Source organism: Perna viridis, chromosome 15 (genome assembly GCF_037379345.1).
Source record: "Perna viridis isolate PV_CMFRI_1.1 ecotype Kerala chromosome 15, ASM3737934v1, whole genome shotgun sequence".
NCBI classification, from domain to species: domain Eukaryota; kingdom Metazoa; phylum Mollusca; class Bivalvia; order Mytilida; family Mytilidae; genus Perna; species Perna viridis.
In genome coordinates this window covers 880,051-898,475 of record NC_142459.1, presented here as the reverse complement: position 1 = coordinate 898,475, position 18,425 = coordinate 880,051, and the positions used below count along the sequence as shown (strand labels likewise).

At 32.0% G+C, this 18,425-nt stretch overlaps 1 protein-coding gene across 16 annotated transcripts in view; it reads right to left on the bottom strand.

The window, feature by feature from the left end:
- LOC148596464 (tight junction protein 1-like) overlaps positions 1-18,425 on the bottom strand; it is a 98,663-nt gene that overhangs the window by 53,881 nt on the left and 26,357 nt on the right. For 13 of the 16 annotated variants that reach the window (XM_088563621.1, XM_088563627.1, XM_088563624.1 and 10 more), the window contains 3 exons: positions 2,791-2,838; positions 1,695-1,819; positions 854-1,044 (listed from right to left, as the gene is read on the bottom strand). In XM_088563621.1, coding sequence (XP_088419747.1) covers positions 854-1,044; positions 1,695-1,819; positions 2,791-2,838 — 364 coding nt within the window. Of the gene's footprint in view, positions 1-853; positions 1,045-1,694; positions 1,820-2,790; positions 2,839-6,770; positions 6,867-11,091; positions 11,115-16,172; positions 16,594-18,425 lie in introns of those variants that run through there. The other 3 variants (XM_088563636.1, XM_088563630.1, XM_088563633.1) reach the window with 3 other exon arrangements.

Genomic DNA, 18,425 nt, shown 5'->3' with positions numbered 1-18,425 from the left:
ATAGGCAACAATTAGTATCTGAATTCCAACAAAGGAATAAATTACAAAAAAAAGCAGACCTATATGGCTAAAAAAAAAAAGGTTGCTAGGTTCTCAGGCCACACCCCATCCCTTAAAACCCACCCGCCTCTGTGATTTTTATCATGTTAAAATCTGGAAACTTCATGTCTGTTCCAGAAAATTTCGTATCCAGCCCGGAATAGACCTTTAATTAGTTAACGGATTTGTCGGTGCGTTAGACAAGAAGGTAAACAATATGATGCGAATGAGGCTGTAATTTAACATTGATCATCAAAAACGAAAGAATGTCTTGTGGTGAAGGCTCTTACTTCTTGCTACATCTCATATGCCAGTAAAGTTTTAATGCCATGAAGTATTTTATTTCACTTCTCAATTCTATGAAATTTTTAAAGAAAAATAAAAGGAAAACTTGCTACAATCAAGGAAAAAAAAGCCTCCTTGCATCAATTTTTTTTTCTAAAATCTAAGCAATTTGTATGGCCTATGACTAGTCACTTATTTAGGAGGCGGTTCAAGTTTTGAAGCATGTGTTCTCTATTAACAGGAAGTTACAAAAGTCATAGAAAAACTGTGAGCAAAACTCAGTCGTAGACACCGTCTGCTTTCCTTATCAGTAACCATAAAAAATAACCTATAAGTGATTTAGATAGAAAAACAAAATAGGAGGTGCACAATGGCATCATGTAATAAAGAATCTGTCAAACTTTAATCAAATTTTGTTCAGTGGTTTCAGAGGAGTCTCGGTTGTGGAATAAAGAAGCCCCAACCCCCCCATTTTTATCAACAAATGAAAAAGTCCGTATTTTGCATCTGAAAATCCCAAATTTCTTACCATCTTTTTTGTTTTTTTTCTCCAGCGTTATTTTCAGTGGAGTTTCTGGGTCCATCATTGACGGGACTACAACTCTCCTACGAATGACTAAGTTTACTTTGTTTCCGCTATCCTTAAGTACTTTGATGGCCGTACGATGATCTACATCTTTTAGTGAGATGTTGTTTACACTGACGACTCGGTCGTTTATTCTGGAAATAGTACACAGATTATGTACAAATTATCTAATTGTGAAGTAACATATTTTTTGATTAGATAAGAGTGTTTTTTAATACTGATAAACATACATAAATCACATTATTAGTGATTAATTAGTGATAATTTCAGTTTGGCCCTTGACCTGTTTGTTCATACTATTTGATATTTAGTGATGAAACTGTCTTGGCAATATTCTTTCTTCCAGTCTTTGCCATCTAAATTTAAGACAAGTCCCTACCCTTACTATAAAAAGAATTTTATATATAGGATACATTGGCTTGGAAGCAAGAATTCTGCATGCCCGCCATTATTTTTACGAGCATTGGCTTGTGGGATGGCCCCAATTTCAAACACTGTTTTTCATCTGGTAATCTAGTATACTACCCTCAACTGAAGGCAGTAAATGTATAACACATCAGCACTTCGTGTAGTAGAGTATAAACAAAGTGTCGTTAGCAGTGGAGGTTTTACTGCTGTGGAGTATAAACAAAGTGCCGATAGCACTGGAGGTTTTAGTGTTGTGGAATATAAACAAAGTGCCAATAGCAGTGGAGTTTTTAGTGCGGTGGAGTATAAACAAAGTGCCAATAGCAGTGGAGGTTTTACTGTGGTGGAGTATAAAAAGTTAACATAAATATCTTACAATAATCGTCCCTCAGCAGGCCCAGCCTTTAAAACATCGGAGATGGCAATAGATGGATCTCCGTTGGCGAAATGTGGGTTATCTATGCCACCACTAACAGCAATACCAAATCCAAAACTTGGTACCTGAAAACATGAAGTTACACATATAATAACACAAACATGCACATGAAAGATGGCATTCCAAAATAAGATTAACTGATTGATTATTGGGGTTTTACATCCGAGCAGCAATATTTCAGCTATATTCAGACGATGAACATGAAATGGATGATGAAAAAAAAAAAGGGATGGGACAAAGGGATAATAGGGTCAACAAATTTTGATTGCCACTAGAAAAAGGGAGGGATGGGTAGGGTGTGACAATTTAGCCTCCTGTGGCGGAATGCAAAGTTTCCTACTCCTATCGAATACCACAGCAGGGTTCTTTAACATGCAAGGAACGTGTGGCATATTTCCCAACACGGTGCACCACTATGGTATGCAGTCAGGTTTTCCGTATTATAGCCTGACAACCCCAGCATGTAACACGCCAGGGGTACCCCGTTCCACCACCTGGGGCACACATCCCAGTTGCTCTGTGGGCAGAACACCCTAGCCCCTGGCTAGATTTCTGAGTACTATTTAGTCCCCTTTTACGACAAGCTATAGCGCTGCTGCAGGCCTATTCTGTTAACACCCAGACTTGCATGGTGTTCCGAAATAAGAAAGTAACAGAACAATCCCTCATAAAAGTTGATTAAAAGTACTTGATGTTGGCCAAAATCAGTATTTTAAGGGGTGCATTTTGTAGCTACTGTCAAAGTGCTTTAATTTGTGGATATAATTTTTGAGGACTGGGGAGGAAACACATTTTCTTGGATTGCTGAATTCTTTGTTTTGACGATTTCAGTATACACATCAATGGAAATCGCCTTTTCATTAGAAACAAAATTTCAAGTTTTGGACTACCTACGAAAACCACAAAAATTGGTACAATAGTACTTTCACAGTACTAAAAGAAAATGATTTTCAAAACCAAACCATGCTACTTTTTTATGACTAAATGCATTAAATCATGTGCTGTCACATTCTTCAGGTTACTAGTTTATACTCACTCTAGTCAAAGAAACTTTGTGCGTCTCCCATACAACTGTATCACCACTCTGAAATGAAAACAAAATTAATCATAATTTAACCAACCAACTTATGATGGCTAATTTGTTATCTCCCCTTATGCTGAAATAAAAAGCATCATATTATTACCTAAGAATGTACATATCTAGTTGGTTATATCCACTTATGCTGGAATAGAAATCAAAAATTTGAAAAACTGAAGTAGAAATTGGACATCATCAATTGGAGAGAGGACAAAGTCTTCACAACCATATTTAATATGAAAGTCTTGGCTTGGAAGCACTGAGAGCCAGATTTCAGTCTGAGAGGAAGTCATGCCTTTTGGAGCTTCCCATACAAAGTTAGTTTTTTTTTATATGTTCCTCACCAAAATGAGTTCATAACATGGTCATCAATAATTATCTTAATTAATATCCGTTTTTTTAACATTTCTGACATGCCATAAGAGTAGGTCTTTTTAACCAGAAAGTTTGAAGTACAATGTACTAACACTAAGTAAAACCAGTCTCATTAATTAGAGACAAGGTGCGTCAAAAAGAGACAATAAAAATTAAAATGTCTAGAAAGAAAGACAAAGGGGAAAATAATGATGAGAAATTTCTAAAACATATATCTAAATATTGAATCTGATCAGCTTAAAATCATTCCAAAAAGAACAAAATCAGAACAGAAATGAGACCTATTATACAAAATATGCTTTAGATATCAAAATTTACCCCCCCCCCCTTTTCCCCTTTATCAATATGTCACATTAGACAAACAGTTACACATTATCAAAATATTTGTTCATCCTTGTCATCATGACATTCCGCAGTCATCCTAAATGTAAACAAACAGGTACAAACACTTGGACCAGTATCAAAACATTTGTTTCAGGAATTTAGGCAGCCCCCTGCCAAATTATGCTTTTGTTTCTAAAACATCAAAGACTTTCGCATTGTATGTGATGCAACCAGATTAACAAACATCTAATATAATAAATTTATTTTTTTGAAATTCCTTCATAATCCTTTTTTTTTTTTATCTCATGCCAAGTTGTGTATTTTTTGGCAGATAAGTCATCTGCTTTTTTTTTAAACTCATTTCATTACATTTTATTCAACATTCCAAACGTTTTTACATGTTTACTTTCATATTATTTTGTTCAATAAAATATGTTTATATAATTTTTTGTTCATTTGTTAGATTCGATTAAACAATTTATTGTACATAAAACAGAAGGATTGGACTTCAATTTTAACAACTTATCAATGCACTCTTTATTTCTTAAACCCTTAAGAGCAGTAAACAAATCATATTTTCACCTCATTCAATTTTAAGCATCTTATAATCACTAGAATTTCTGAACAAGTTTTACCCAGACAGGTTCCTTTTCACCATTAGGCCAAAATAAAAAAATATCCTAGATTCTCATACCCTTCCAACCCAACTGTTTTACCGTCCCTGAAAAATGTTATTTTAGTTTGTTTTTTTTTTAATTGGGTCCAATTCTTTCACACTGACAGCATTTTTCACTTAATTTTTAAAAAAATCTGTAGTCCTCCGCATATTTTGAAAAAAAAAAAGAATCTAATATTTTTTTAGTATGTCCTAATCAATACTCACTAAGATAATACATTGAATTTCATCATAATTATTAGCATAATTGATAATTGGCCTGAGGACTTCAAAAACCAGGTAGTCCTACACTAAAAACAAGGTAGACGACTCAATCAGGAAGTAATATACCTGGCCCTTTGATGTTACTAATTACACCTGTCTAGTACAACTTCGAGCTCTGTATAATACCAATTGATCTGACTATGATCAGTAATCTATCACTTTATCACAAAAAAATATTATTTAGAAATTTGCTTGATACATCCTGACATATATATAGCAGTAGCTGATTCAATAATTCATGCTATTTTTATGTCTACAATCATAAGTTAAAACAATCCACCAGAAAACTTGAATATCTATTTGATTATCATGAGCAAAAGAGTCTTAAACTTAATTTTCCTAGTCTTGTTTTTTGTCTATTTTATTTTTATGTTTTTAAAGAAAATTAATTTAATCCCCCTTTTCTCCACAATCAAAAAAATAGAATGGAATTTTATGCTTCTGATATTAATTATTGAATTACACTCACAAACCTAAGATCAACATAAAATTTGGTATACTGAAGCATTTAAATTTAAGGTTAATTAACTAGACTTATTATAAATAATAATTAAATTTGTTATTAATATAAAAGACTAATTCTTGAAAAATAAAAATTACTGAAGAATGCTTTGGGTCTTGAAAAAGGAGTATAAACAATTTGGATGTTCTAGATTTCATTAAATAGTTAATTTTATATTAAAAAATCCAATCAACAAAATCCCAAATAATCTAACAAAATACAGGAGTCATGGGAATTTGAAAAAAAAAAAATTAACAGATTATCTTCCCTTATTTATAGGACTACCTCCCTTTAATCTGTTCAAATATAATTGTTTACAATCTTGGAGTGTTTATTTACCATCAAACAATAACAATAATCCTATCTCTAAATATTTACATAGTAATATTGTGTTATAAGTTCAGATTTCCACAGAATTAAACAGATCAAAGGATTTGGACATTTTTTCTCTTATTACTTAAATTATTTGAAATCTAAGATCATTACTTAGACTTTCTACTAATCTTTTAATTGAGAATACAATTATCACATTGTTACTTTATTATTACTTACAAGAATTAACCAACAAAATAACTTCATTGAAGACCGTGTGGTGACCTGTAGAAATTTAATTGGTTGCTGCTTGGCTTTTGGTGGAAGACTGTCTCATTGGCAATCACCACACATCTCCTATTTTTTTTTTTTTATTTTAGGCTTCCGTGTCAATCATATATATCTTGTGCAATTATGGAGCACAGCAAAAAAACTGTATCAAGTGCTATCATTATTAACTTGTCACTATTCAATTTAATGGGGTGTCCAAGTAGATGTTTTTAAAACATTAATTTTCATTTTATATCACAAACTCTTGTATTCTGAAATATTGTTTTGTAAATTACTGAGATGATATAAAAGGAATCAATAACATAGGAAGCACTACAAAATTGCAAAAAAAAGGGAAATAACTCTCTGAACTGATCAAAATTGAGTTGATTTGTTAAGGAACTTGGAACATATATTCCGATGCATCCATTTTGATACAACAAAATCTCTTGAAAATTTAATCAAATCCAAAAAGTGATGCAGAATCAACTATATGTGTGGTAACTTACAATCCTGTAAAATTTGAACAAAATCAGTTGACCTGTTTTCGAGGAGTTGGGTCTTAAAAGTCAAATGTGACTGACAGAGGTACAGACCGACAATAATATTACTCTGTCCTTGTTGTGACTGGGGACAATAATCTGGAAGGCTGAAGAAAACCAGATATGTGTATAACTAATGAATGGGTAAATTGTAAACACATAATATATTTTCTTAACCCTGAAACAAAATATCATCAAAAAAAAATTAACTTCAGGGCATAAGTGTCATAATATTAATTCTTGGCAAAGCCATAAATTTCGGTAGTTAAAATATTTATATGGAAGTTTTTTGACAGTTCATTAGTGTAAATTAACATGTCAACAATATTTCAGATCTCTTTCTGCATTGATTTGGGCCTTGTAATACTGAATGCATAAGTTTCCCCATTTGTAAATTCTGCCAATGGCACATCTTTGCAGGTCTATTTTTGTTCTACTACTGCAGTAATTGAGAGAGAAATACTTGCTAAAATGCAAGTTGAAATTCAATTTTGCTGGTAAAAATTATTTACACCTGCTAAAATTTGGCAGTGGATTTCTATATGTCATATAGGTCAAGTCCAGAAATAACTCAAAAAACTAAAATTTAGCGGGTGTAAATTTTCAGTACTTGCTAAATTTAGCTAGTGGAAAAAATTCTAAAATTCAATCCCTACTACCTACAGAATCCTACCTTGATGAACTTTCGAAATAAGTTGGTAGGAATCTTCATGATAAATCCACTGTCTATAACCCAGCTCAGTCATGGTTTATTTTAATCCCAAAACTTGGCAAGATCTGAGTCTGATTTAGTACCAGTATATATCAATTAAATAATGTACCATTTAGATTCAGGTAGAGACAAAAATAAATGTGTAGATTTGTAAACATACTATTAGTCCACATATTTTTCTGTTAAATTCATAATTTATTATTCAAGTTATTTTTTCTACTGACATTGGAAACACACTGTTACAGATAGTATCAAACATCTGTTCAACGAGAAAGCAATTAACTGGATGTGTTCTAACAATATTTATCTACATTTTGTATCCTTTTTGTTTCAAACAACTATATTTTGTATATTTCTATGCAGTTCAAAATGCAACCAAACCCTCCCCTTTCTTTCAAAACATAAAAAAATCACCTTCAAAGAAAAGTAAACTCATCCTCGAAGACTAAAAACTCTCTATTCCTTTAATGAAAGCATGAAGACAAAATTAAATTAAAATTTAAGTACCCATAAAATATTTTTTATTTACATGTACATTTCTATGGGAGACAAAGAGAAAACTACCCCTCATATTGACATACCTGGCATTTATGATCCATGTTAGATATATACTGTTGACAACGGTTACAAACTTTCATCATCATTTTCACAGTTTTTCTATGATTACACCTGGTTTTACTTCAAATAATCCTCATATGTCCACAGTGGCACATTAATCGAGTGTGAAGTTTCACTTATTTGTTCCTAGCAAGAAATATTTCAGTCTAATAGTTTGCAAATTTTCCCAGAAATGTCAAATGTCAACAGGTAATGTACCCTCCAAAAAAATTAGCCCCTCCCCTATGTTTATATATTTGGATCAATCAGATTATTTGCCTTTAATGAGTCTTAATTGGAATTAAACCCAGGTAGTTTGTTTACTATTATAATTAAAGCAAGCATTACAATACAACTGATTGACATCCTTGAGGTCATGACCCAAGTCACTCATGCATGACCCTAGACAATGTTGTACATATACCCTAAAGGTCAAAGTTTATTGTAGATGTTGACCCTAATGACTATATCAATTTTTTTGTCATATTTCACTCATTTTCACATGTCATCCACAGAAAAAATGTATGTTTAAAAAATAAATATGAAACTTTAATGGCATGCCAAAAGACAGGACAAATATTTATTTTAACTAATTACATAGTACTATCAATTCCGAATTTAAAGTATGCATTTGATTCTGTCATTTTTCAGCAAATTTTTGCAGTTGTGACTAAGTTCAACTTTTATTACAATATGTCATGATGTTCCTGTTGAATTAACACCAATATGTCATCACATAAAAGAAAAAAAAAAAAAAAACATGAAGTTTTAAAACTAACTTACAAATAATGAATTGACTATGAATGTTGAGCAGAAAGCAGAGTTTTTTTTCTATTTTCAAACCAAAGTTTTCCAAAATTAATGAATTAACTATTATAGTCGGGCAGAAAACATGCATTAGAAAATCAAATATGTGACAAATACATTTCATAAAAAAACAATTTTTTGTTTCTGATGTAGGTTTCTTAAAAAAATGGGAGTCCACAGTATTCAATATTCAAAGCATGCAGAAATGGGTCAAGAACTGATGACAAATTTATTTTGCTTAGCCATGAAAATAATGGGACAGGAATACTGTAACTTGAGTCTGATTATATTAACTATAAGCTCCTGATAACAGAAACTTGAAGATATCATATCAGGTAACAATATCTTATATATTTACTGTCTCATCTGGAATAAGACCCTCGACCTGAATTCTTTAAACAATACTGGCCATCATTCAGAGGAGTCGTGATGGAATCCATTTAGTGTCATGAAGTTGAAAGAAAAATTTCTTTTTCCCATAGAATGTTCAATTTCCCCACAACAATACTAAAAGGGTTTTTCTCTATGAAACCCAAATTATTATTTTATTTTAGCCGAAATTCAGCTGAATGACAGACAGACAAACATAATTATGCCTCAACCCTCAAAATATAATTTCGTGAAAAAAATTCATATACATGACAACATGTTTGTTTTTAATGTATTGGGTTAGGCTGTTTCTCAAATGGCTAGTTCAGGCCAAACAATGTCTTAGAGTTTTTTCTATCTATTCAGTGTTATATATATGTATCCCCCCTTTTTTATTCTCCATTTTCCATTTCAGACCCAAAAACTGCAACTTATATTCAATCCCTATAACTTGAGTATCATTTAAGAAACCCAAGAAAATCCATAAAAAGTATGTTTTTTTTTGTTTTTTTTTTAAACAAAAAATAGAATTTTCTCCTCACATAACTTAAAAAAAGCTCAATTATAACACTTTATTTCCCCCCTTTCTTTGATCAAATTATTTCAGACCAAAAAACTCATATCTCACAGTCAATCCATACCTTGAGTAAAAGTCTAGACATAATAATGAGTAGTGCTTTGATTGTAATCAACACCTGTTAAAAGGTGTGAAATTTTCACCTGAAGATTGGTTTATCTGATTAAGAATCCTTTGATGTTTCTGATAAAGCCAGGTAAGAAACTATTGTTTTTTAATTATTACAATTAAACAGTCCCCAATGTTTTAACTACAATTAGTTTTCAATAATAGTTGTCCACACACAATTTTTGCTTTTGACATTTGTACATTACAAGTTTAACAAGTACTATATTTAAAAAAAGATAGCAGACGCAGTAAAAGTTGTTCTTTTTATTTATAATTTTCATCAGGAAATAATGCATGGCATGCAATTTCAATTTCCTTTTTCGAACCCCACTAAATTATCAGAATTTGGCCAACTTGCGTTCCCATGGAAGAGCATCAAAGGGTAAAAAGCGATACTATACCAACTGTGTCGGAAAAAAATCCAAAATAGGTTAAAGACTGCAAATGCTATTTTTTTGATTTCCCAGTCTGAGTACCTGAATTACATTCTTTTGATTTCCACTAAAGTCTTGGTTCCTTTTATTACTATTACTATTTGATAAATGAGAAAATTAAACAAAATATGCTATATATCAAGGCAAATTTTTCACCCATATTTTACATATATACATTAAAGAGGAAGCATGCAGTACATGTACTAACAGGACTTGTACATGTATATACATTACAGAGGAAGCATGCAGTACTAACAAGACTTGTACATACATTACAGAGGAAGCATGCAGTACTGACAAGACTTGTATATACATTACAGAGGAAGCATGCAGTACTGACAAGACTTGTATATACATTACAGAGGAAGCATTTTATTACGTTCAGTCAAACCAGGTATCAGGCAGGCCTGCAGGGTCTGAACGTCTATCCCCTTCCCTAACCCTGCGGGCCTACCTGATACCTGGTTTGACTGAACGTCTATCTCGTATGCAATGCTTGGTATTATGTGTCGGTAATTCTTGTTTTAATCATATATGTCATATTTGTCTTTGCTCCTTGTGGGTCCTTAAACACACAATAAAGATTTTAATTTTGATTTTTGCATACCTGTTAACCCTCCCACATAGCAGGGGGGGGGGGGGGCAGAGACACCATAAAATCCATGAACAATTTCTAATTTCCCACATAGAAATATCAGATTTGTGGGAGGTTTTTGGTTAAAGTTACTATATTTTCTGTGAAAAATACTTAATAACAGTATTTTTACACGCAAAATTTTCTCTTAGGTAAAAATCTCCCATATTCCACAGTGCCCATTTTGGGGGGGGGAAGGGTTCCAACATAATTAGTTCAATAGGTTAATAGGTATGGACTAGGGGTTGGAAGGGGTAAAAGCATTCTAACCTACAACAGCAGAAATAATGTATACAAAACATTATCTTATTCACCAAGTTAAAAAAAACTTGGGCAGAAATGATTATTCTTGACAAAAATAATAACTCCCATACAAAACCAGTCTCTTAATCGACTGTCATTGACAATGATTTACTTCACATGGTCACAGTTTTATGTGACATTTTATATAAAAAAAACATATTTATCTTCTTACTACCAGACTCTTTATACAACAAAAATATTTATCTAAGCCAGGGGTCAATATCACAAAAAGCCTTCGTTCAGGGGTCAATATCGATACAAAAAGTCATAAGTCTAGGGGTCAATATCCCAAAAATTCTGTACACTGTACATGAGACTGTGGTGTTAATTTCACAAAAAGTTGTGTGTAAAATGACATTGTGATATTAAAATGACCATAAATTTCACACTTTTGACAGCCACATTCTGAGAAGCCATTTCTAATCTTCTGACTATGAGTTGTTAGTGACTTACTTTAACAGGACCATCCATCACTGAATTATGCCAGAAGTTGACATTTCTGTTAATTCTGAGGTCATTCAAACTTTTTGACCACCGAAGTGGATCATTCCGCCTCAGCACACTGAAAGATTGTGCCTTCCTCATCATGAATATAGTACTGGCAAGTATTGCTAAGATCCAATATAAGAATCTAGCTGTTTAAGAAAAGTTATGGAATGTTACAAATCCACATTAAATATTCCGCATTGAGGACACTCTGTTCACAATTTTCTTGCTTAAATCATAAATCTCTAATCATAAAATGTACTATCTCTTAAAACTCAAATTATAAATTTCAACAGACAGTAATACGTTTCTCCACTAAAAAAAAGAATACTTCAGAAGGAATGCTTGCTTCAGTCATAAATCACAAGTCACCAAGTCTTGTATCTCTTGTCCTAACACTTTTGATAAAAAAAAAAGCAAAACTCTGGTAAGATTGCTTGCCTAAACCAGTAAGTACATCAACAAGTTCTCCCGAACACCTTAGCACAAGTGTTCATAAGTTCTCCTAACCTTTATAAAGAAAGTATAAATAGAAATTTCAAAATATGCCTCTATCACTTAGTCTGCTAAAATTCACTCGCATTCATGTATTCTCTAGTGAAAATTCTTCTAATTGAAAGCAACTTACAATTATAATTTGCAGAAATCATGAACTCCCAAATTCTGCCACTGTGTAAACACGTTGGTCAGTGAGGACTAAAAATGTGTAAACATGTATGTTAATAGTTTATACACATGTATGTTACATCTGCACATGTAACATTACACAACTGATTCCCTCTTGACATGTATTTCATTATTTCCTTGACAGGAATTGTGTCATTCTAACTGTCTTAGATCACACCTTTAATGATATCATATTCTTGCTTACTTGAAAGTTCTCACATTTCTACCTTGTTAGGCTCCTTTTTAGTTCAAAATGGAGACTTCGATCTTGTTTTGTCTTTTTAAAATGACTCCAATACCTAAAGCTATTGAATGGATCCTTACATCATAGAAATAAACTAAAATTATTTCTACATTTTTCTATAACTTCAATTCACTGAGAAACAACACTGCTTAATCAAGATCACTTTCAACTATTTATACAAAATTCAAGATCAATTCATGTAAAATTGAAATTACACTGTAGTTATGACTTTTGTGAGGCAGATGTTCATATCAAATTAAAAAAAAAAACAACAAATTCCATTATATAAAATTCCACAACATATTTTTGATAGCTTTGTAACTCTGTCAATATTTTACACAATAAATCCACACTTCAGAGATTGTCTAATGTTGCGATAAATCGTAGTCTTATGATAAGACCACATAATCCAATTTCATATAAATCCGAGTTAATACTCTAACATTGTGTTTTTTAAAAGTTTTCAGATATTCGACAGTACTACTTATAAGTTCTACCAAGATCCAGGTCAAAGTTTAAATCAAAACAAAAATTACCATCAATGCTGGCAAATTAGAATTTATTTGTCATTTTTTTAAAAACATAATGAGTTATAAAGGCTGCTCGAGTATCTTGTCCTATCATCTGACTCCAATGAGTTTAAAACTGAAGACAATTATTGACTGTTCTCTCAAGACTAAATCCTCCACATACCAACTTTACACATAAAAATATGCACAAGTGACCTGCCCTATCTGAAAGTCCCCTGTTTAGGTAAATTATCTACAGTCCTTGCAGACGAAAGTCCCCTGTTTAGTTAAATTATCTACAGTCCTTGCAGACTAAATCTGCTTCGTGTTTTGCAGTGTTGTCTATGGATAAATTTGACAATTTTCAACTTGAAAAAACTCTGCCAATGTACAAGTCACACATTCTGAGAGAAATAATTCCTCCCTTTTTGTAGCTAAGTGTTGCTTCCTCTGGATTCACTACCTATTTTTCCATGTTCCAAATTCATCTGATGCAAGATAAAATTAATATTTCTAACAAATCTATTCCAATATGGCGAAATTCTGCAAGACACTTATTCCAATTCCTGCCTCAATCTAAATATAACTCATACAGCTCAGACTAACTAAACCTTGACTTGTATACAACATAAAACAGTAAGCTTCAAATGCTTTTAAAAACGAGTCAGGTTCCTAAGTGATCAAATCTACATCCATATACTTGTAGATTTCTGAAACAGTGGATATCATCCAAAATCCTGTCCAACAATCACACCATTTCTTAATTACTCTTTATCACTGAGTGCCTGACTCGGATTTTTCGCTTCATTAAAATCCGAAAATTATGTTAATAAATTCTAAGGTTAATCACGTATATAATTTTATTATCTGGGAATTGATTCACAAAATAAGCATGTGTAATCTACCAATTATAATTCCTTTTGATATGCAAATGACATGAGGTCACCCAGGTTAATATCACAAAAAGGAAATCTCTCTCTCAAATTTCTTGTTTTTAGAAAGGTTTTCAAAGCAGCGGCACTGTCTTTCTGAATCATAAAGACTATCTTTCAGCTTGATCCTACATGTAAAACTGAAAACAGTCCAATAGAGGTTCAGTTCAGGCAGTTTATAATGTATTGATGTTGGAAAGAGTAATCAAGGGAACAAAAATTCAAGCCTAAATCAAAAGAATGTAATCCAGTGCCAAGGACCAGAAACCAAAAACAGACACACAGAACAAAGGACAAATAACATAATTTAACCAAAATAATACATACAAAGTAACAAATGCATGGACAAGGTGCAACAGTAAGGTACACTGAATTTGAGATTTGAAATTTGAGAACTGAATTGTAGTCCATAAATGAAGCAAATTCATGATCCATTCAAGACACAGGTCAAGATGTGACACAATTTATAAAACCAAAAGAACTCAAAACAGACTGCCGAAAAAAAAAAAACCCTTAAAACAGAATTGTACCATACAACACGTCGTAAAATGATATCTTGAAAACATTAAATATTTTGCCATTACATTGTACTACTGACGAGTCCGTAGCAAGTTAATCTATCTGTGCTAAGCTGAAAAGTCACTAGATCATAATACACGATCCATAAAAAGATGGATATCCATGCTGTTTACAGAAATACCTCAACAATATAATACAAACATATCAAAAGTCACCATGTCACAATGTATACAGATACAAATCATTTGTAATGCGTATTATAAAGCACACAAATTAGGTAGCAATATATGTACTGCAAAACAAAATCCAAAAAACGAAAACAAAAGGATTCAAATATCTTGTAAAACAAACACACAAACAAATCCACTTCACGGTTTAAGAGCTATACCATCTTCTAATATTGTTACATTGATACTGATCATGTCGACAACATGGTGGTCAGATAATGTGTAATACCCTGAAGGAGATTTTTCTCTGCTGTTTTTAAGTAGCATTCCACACAAGATCCATGCAAAATGTGATTCATGGTTGGAAAGCCTACAATTTTTTTTTAACAGAAATTAACATGTTGCTGTTCATATAACCTGTGTTCTTAGGACTGGAGATAAAAATTATATAGAATGCACTGCAGAATTCAAAATTAAGGGAGATAACTCTGTAATTGACACTAAAATACAATAGACATTGTCAGATTTTCAATGTGGATTATCTCCTAAGAGCAGACAGATTGGAATGAATAATTATACATTTCATAATATAGACCTAAAAAGCAACTGAATAACAACAAAAAAAATATTGGAGTGAATCACATCTAACAGAATGTGCACGATTCTTACAAAGACTGCTACTTAAAACATGATTTTATGTGGTACATCAGAATTAAAGTAAGGGGTACCAGTTCATATAAAATTCAGACACTGACTTAAGCATGTTCGTAAAAAACCCATATTGAATAAACAATAAGTTTAAGTCTACATATGCTGTAATTTGCTCATGCTAAGATAGGTCTTTCTGTATTCAGATCTGTATTTTTTTTTTTTTTTAGAAAACCATACATTTATCTCCCACTAAATCAACCAAAATCAAACCAAATCGCCCCCTCTCCCCCCTTTTAAAAGGAAAAAACAAAAAAACTTTGATTTACATCTTAGCCTGTAATTAAAGAGAAATCACACCAGATAACCAAGTAAAACTGCTGATCAGTGATGACTTCACACCCCAGCTACAGTACTGCTTGTACAGGAAGTTGATATTTGACAGCAACAACAATTGATTTACATGTATAAAATATGCCCCATTTATATAAAATCATACACCTAATTTGAAATCAATCTGTTACATGGAACTGAGAAAATTAGGAAGAAATTAAGATCAATGGACAAGGTGATTCCAATATACAACTCACACGTTCAGTGGGGTATAAAAAGGTAGTACTGGCCTGTAAGTGAAATTTTGACTGGCCTACCAGTATTTTTACAAGGCTGGAGTTTTGGATTACATGTATGGGTTTATTGTGAAAACTGAATTATTTCACTTTGTTTACAATTAGACCAAAGCAAATTCACCAGTTACATGTACATGATACCAGTAATTGTATCATTCTTGCAGGGAATACTTTCTTCTTCAAATTAAGTTCTTTTTAAGTTTCATTTCAAGATAAAGTCAGCATATACACTTTTTTTAAAACTAAATTTACAAATTCCATTAAATGCACCATTAATAGGTCTGTGATTAAATTTAATTACACTAATTTTCTGTTATTATTATAAACATCATACAAAGCAGGTAAAAAAATGAAGAATATTTATACATTCATACAAAGTACCGTAATTTATGAACCAATACAAGTCTTGCTAATTGTTTTCATACATGATTTTGCACAGCTTACACAAAGGTGGAAATTAGTGGTTCTTTAAATAAAAAGTCAAACATCTACGAACAACTGTATCCATACCTGAACCTCCCTTATTTATCAATTTATTAGTGGCAAATCAATCCATGGGTCCGGGGGATTCCAGGGGTCAAAATACATTTTTCAAATTTTGAGCAAAAGTTAGAAAATATGGTAATAGCTAGGAACCCATCTGAAACCTCCTTTTTTTCAAATTTTGTGATCTGTCCCTGAAATAATCAATATGTAATTCTTGCACTTAAAAAATTCGAGAAACAAAAGATTACCTGAATTAATTATTCCAACTTGTCAGTTGGTCAATTCCACATAATATCACAAAGATAGGAAACAGCTACTTAATCTATTATGGCTAATTATCAAGTCCTAAACAAAATTACACTACCAGTGTCAAAATCCAGGAAAAAACTCAATGAATTGTAACAGATTACCACTAAACCAGCAAAATGTGTCAAATACCTGGAAAATCACAAATAATTGTGATGTTAAACCTCTTGACTTGGCATGGTATGTAAAGAATTTCATTGATTGTGTTATTATAAAACATTTGTATTTTGACAATGGAGTTTATCAGTGGCAGTGATATGAAAATATAGTGTAATCCATCAAAACCCTGAAAAAAAAAGAAAAACTAGTCTAAACAAAACCATCAATAAAACCAGAAACCTGTCTAAACCAAACTGTGAATAAAACCAGAAACCTGTCTTAACCAAACCCTGTCTAAACCAAACCAAGAATAAAACCAGAAACCTGTCTTAACCAAACCCTGTCTAAACCAAACCAAGAATAAAACCAGAAACCTGTCTTAACCAAACCCAGTCTAAACCAAACCAAGAATAAAACCAGAAACCTGTCTTAACCAAACACTGTCTAAACCAAACCTTGAATAAAACCACAAAAAAACTGAAAAAAAACAAAACCCTACTGGAACTAAATTGAATTTACAATATGCATTGATGAGAATACACAAAGAAGAACAGGGAAACAGTCTGTGCCAAAAAAAATTGTTTTCAGCTGCTGGCCCAAAACATTAATTTCAATAATTTTCTTCATTGGTAAGTAAATTTACCCCAGACTTTCTTTATAGCTTAAATCAATTTAACTAGAATCTGACCTTAATACACTAAGGTCTAAACCGAAGTAGGTAAAATTTGATGTAAATATAGTGTAAATATTGCAGGGATTCAAATTAGTGTAAATATTGCAGGGATTCAAATTAGTAGATCGTCTGAATATAGCTGAAATATTGCTGCTCAGACGTTAAACCCCAACAAACTTTCAAACAAACAAATTAGTAGAAGTCTGAGGTTCGTGATCCTTCATTTCTAGCCAAGCATCTTTTAAATTTCATTATCTAGGACCTGGACCTTGAATTCTTTGTATTGAACTGTACTGAGGACCTTTTATTTTCTTCAAGTGGACATTTCATTCCAAATTAGAGAAATCTCAATAGTAAATTTGAACAAGTGTACTGAATCATTTCGAAAAAGATACCGATACGTAAATCCTTGACAAAAATCTCATCCAAGATGGCTGAACAAGGCTAGGATCAAATTATCAATTATAATAGTGAACTAGAAGATCCCAATAGAAGAGGGAGACCAAAGGGAACTTGGAGAACTGTAGAATGAGGAAGGACTGATATTGGAATTCACCCATTGTTGGATGCAACCAGAGTAGCAGAGGACAGAAGCATATGTAGAGGACTTGTAAATGGTCCAATTCTCCTAACAGAAAAACAGAAATACGGCAAGTAACACAAGATGATTCCAATCAACATCACTGCCATTGGTTTTAAAAGTAACAATGTAATAAATGAAAAATTATTGGTATAGTGTATTAAAATTTAATTCTTATCTATCAAATCTAAGCTCAAGTTTGTCTTTATGTACATATGTTTTACATGTATCATGCAAAGTAAACAAGATTATTAAAATGTTCTATATCTACATGAAGAAGATTAAGACATAAGTAAACTTGACAACAAAGAAAAATATTTCAAAGACATCACTTTTTCTTACAAGGAAAGTCATTAAAATTGGATTAGAGCATCAATTTCACTGTTACACAAACAAACTTGTCAGGTTACAAGTAACATTGTATTAAATTTGCACATTTTATATTAATTTGCATATTTTATATTAGCAATACTAAGGATGACTGTTATGACGTAGTTGACATAACATTTAATCCTGTCTACCAAACTCGCCTCGCAAACTTTCCTTAATTTATCTTTCAAGATAAGAATTCAAAGAGTTGGGCTATCAGTAATAAGGTAGAAATCTTATATTAATTTGCATATTATGTACCAGTACTAATTTGCATATTATGTATTAATTTGCAAATTTTATATTAACCATTCTGAGGATGACATATACATGTACGAGAAAGAAATATTTACTACCTTCACTCAAATACCATAAAACTGTTCATAGTTCAATAAAGATAGTTTAATGGTAAGTCTTCTACAAATACACGTATCATATACTATTTACCATGCTACTTCTGGCTGTTTAAACAGC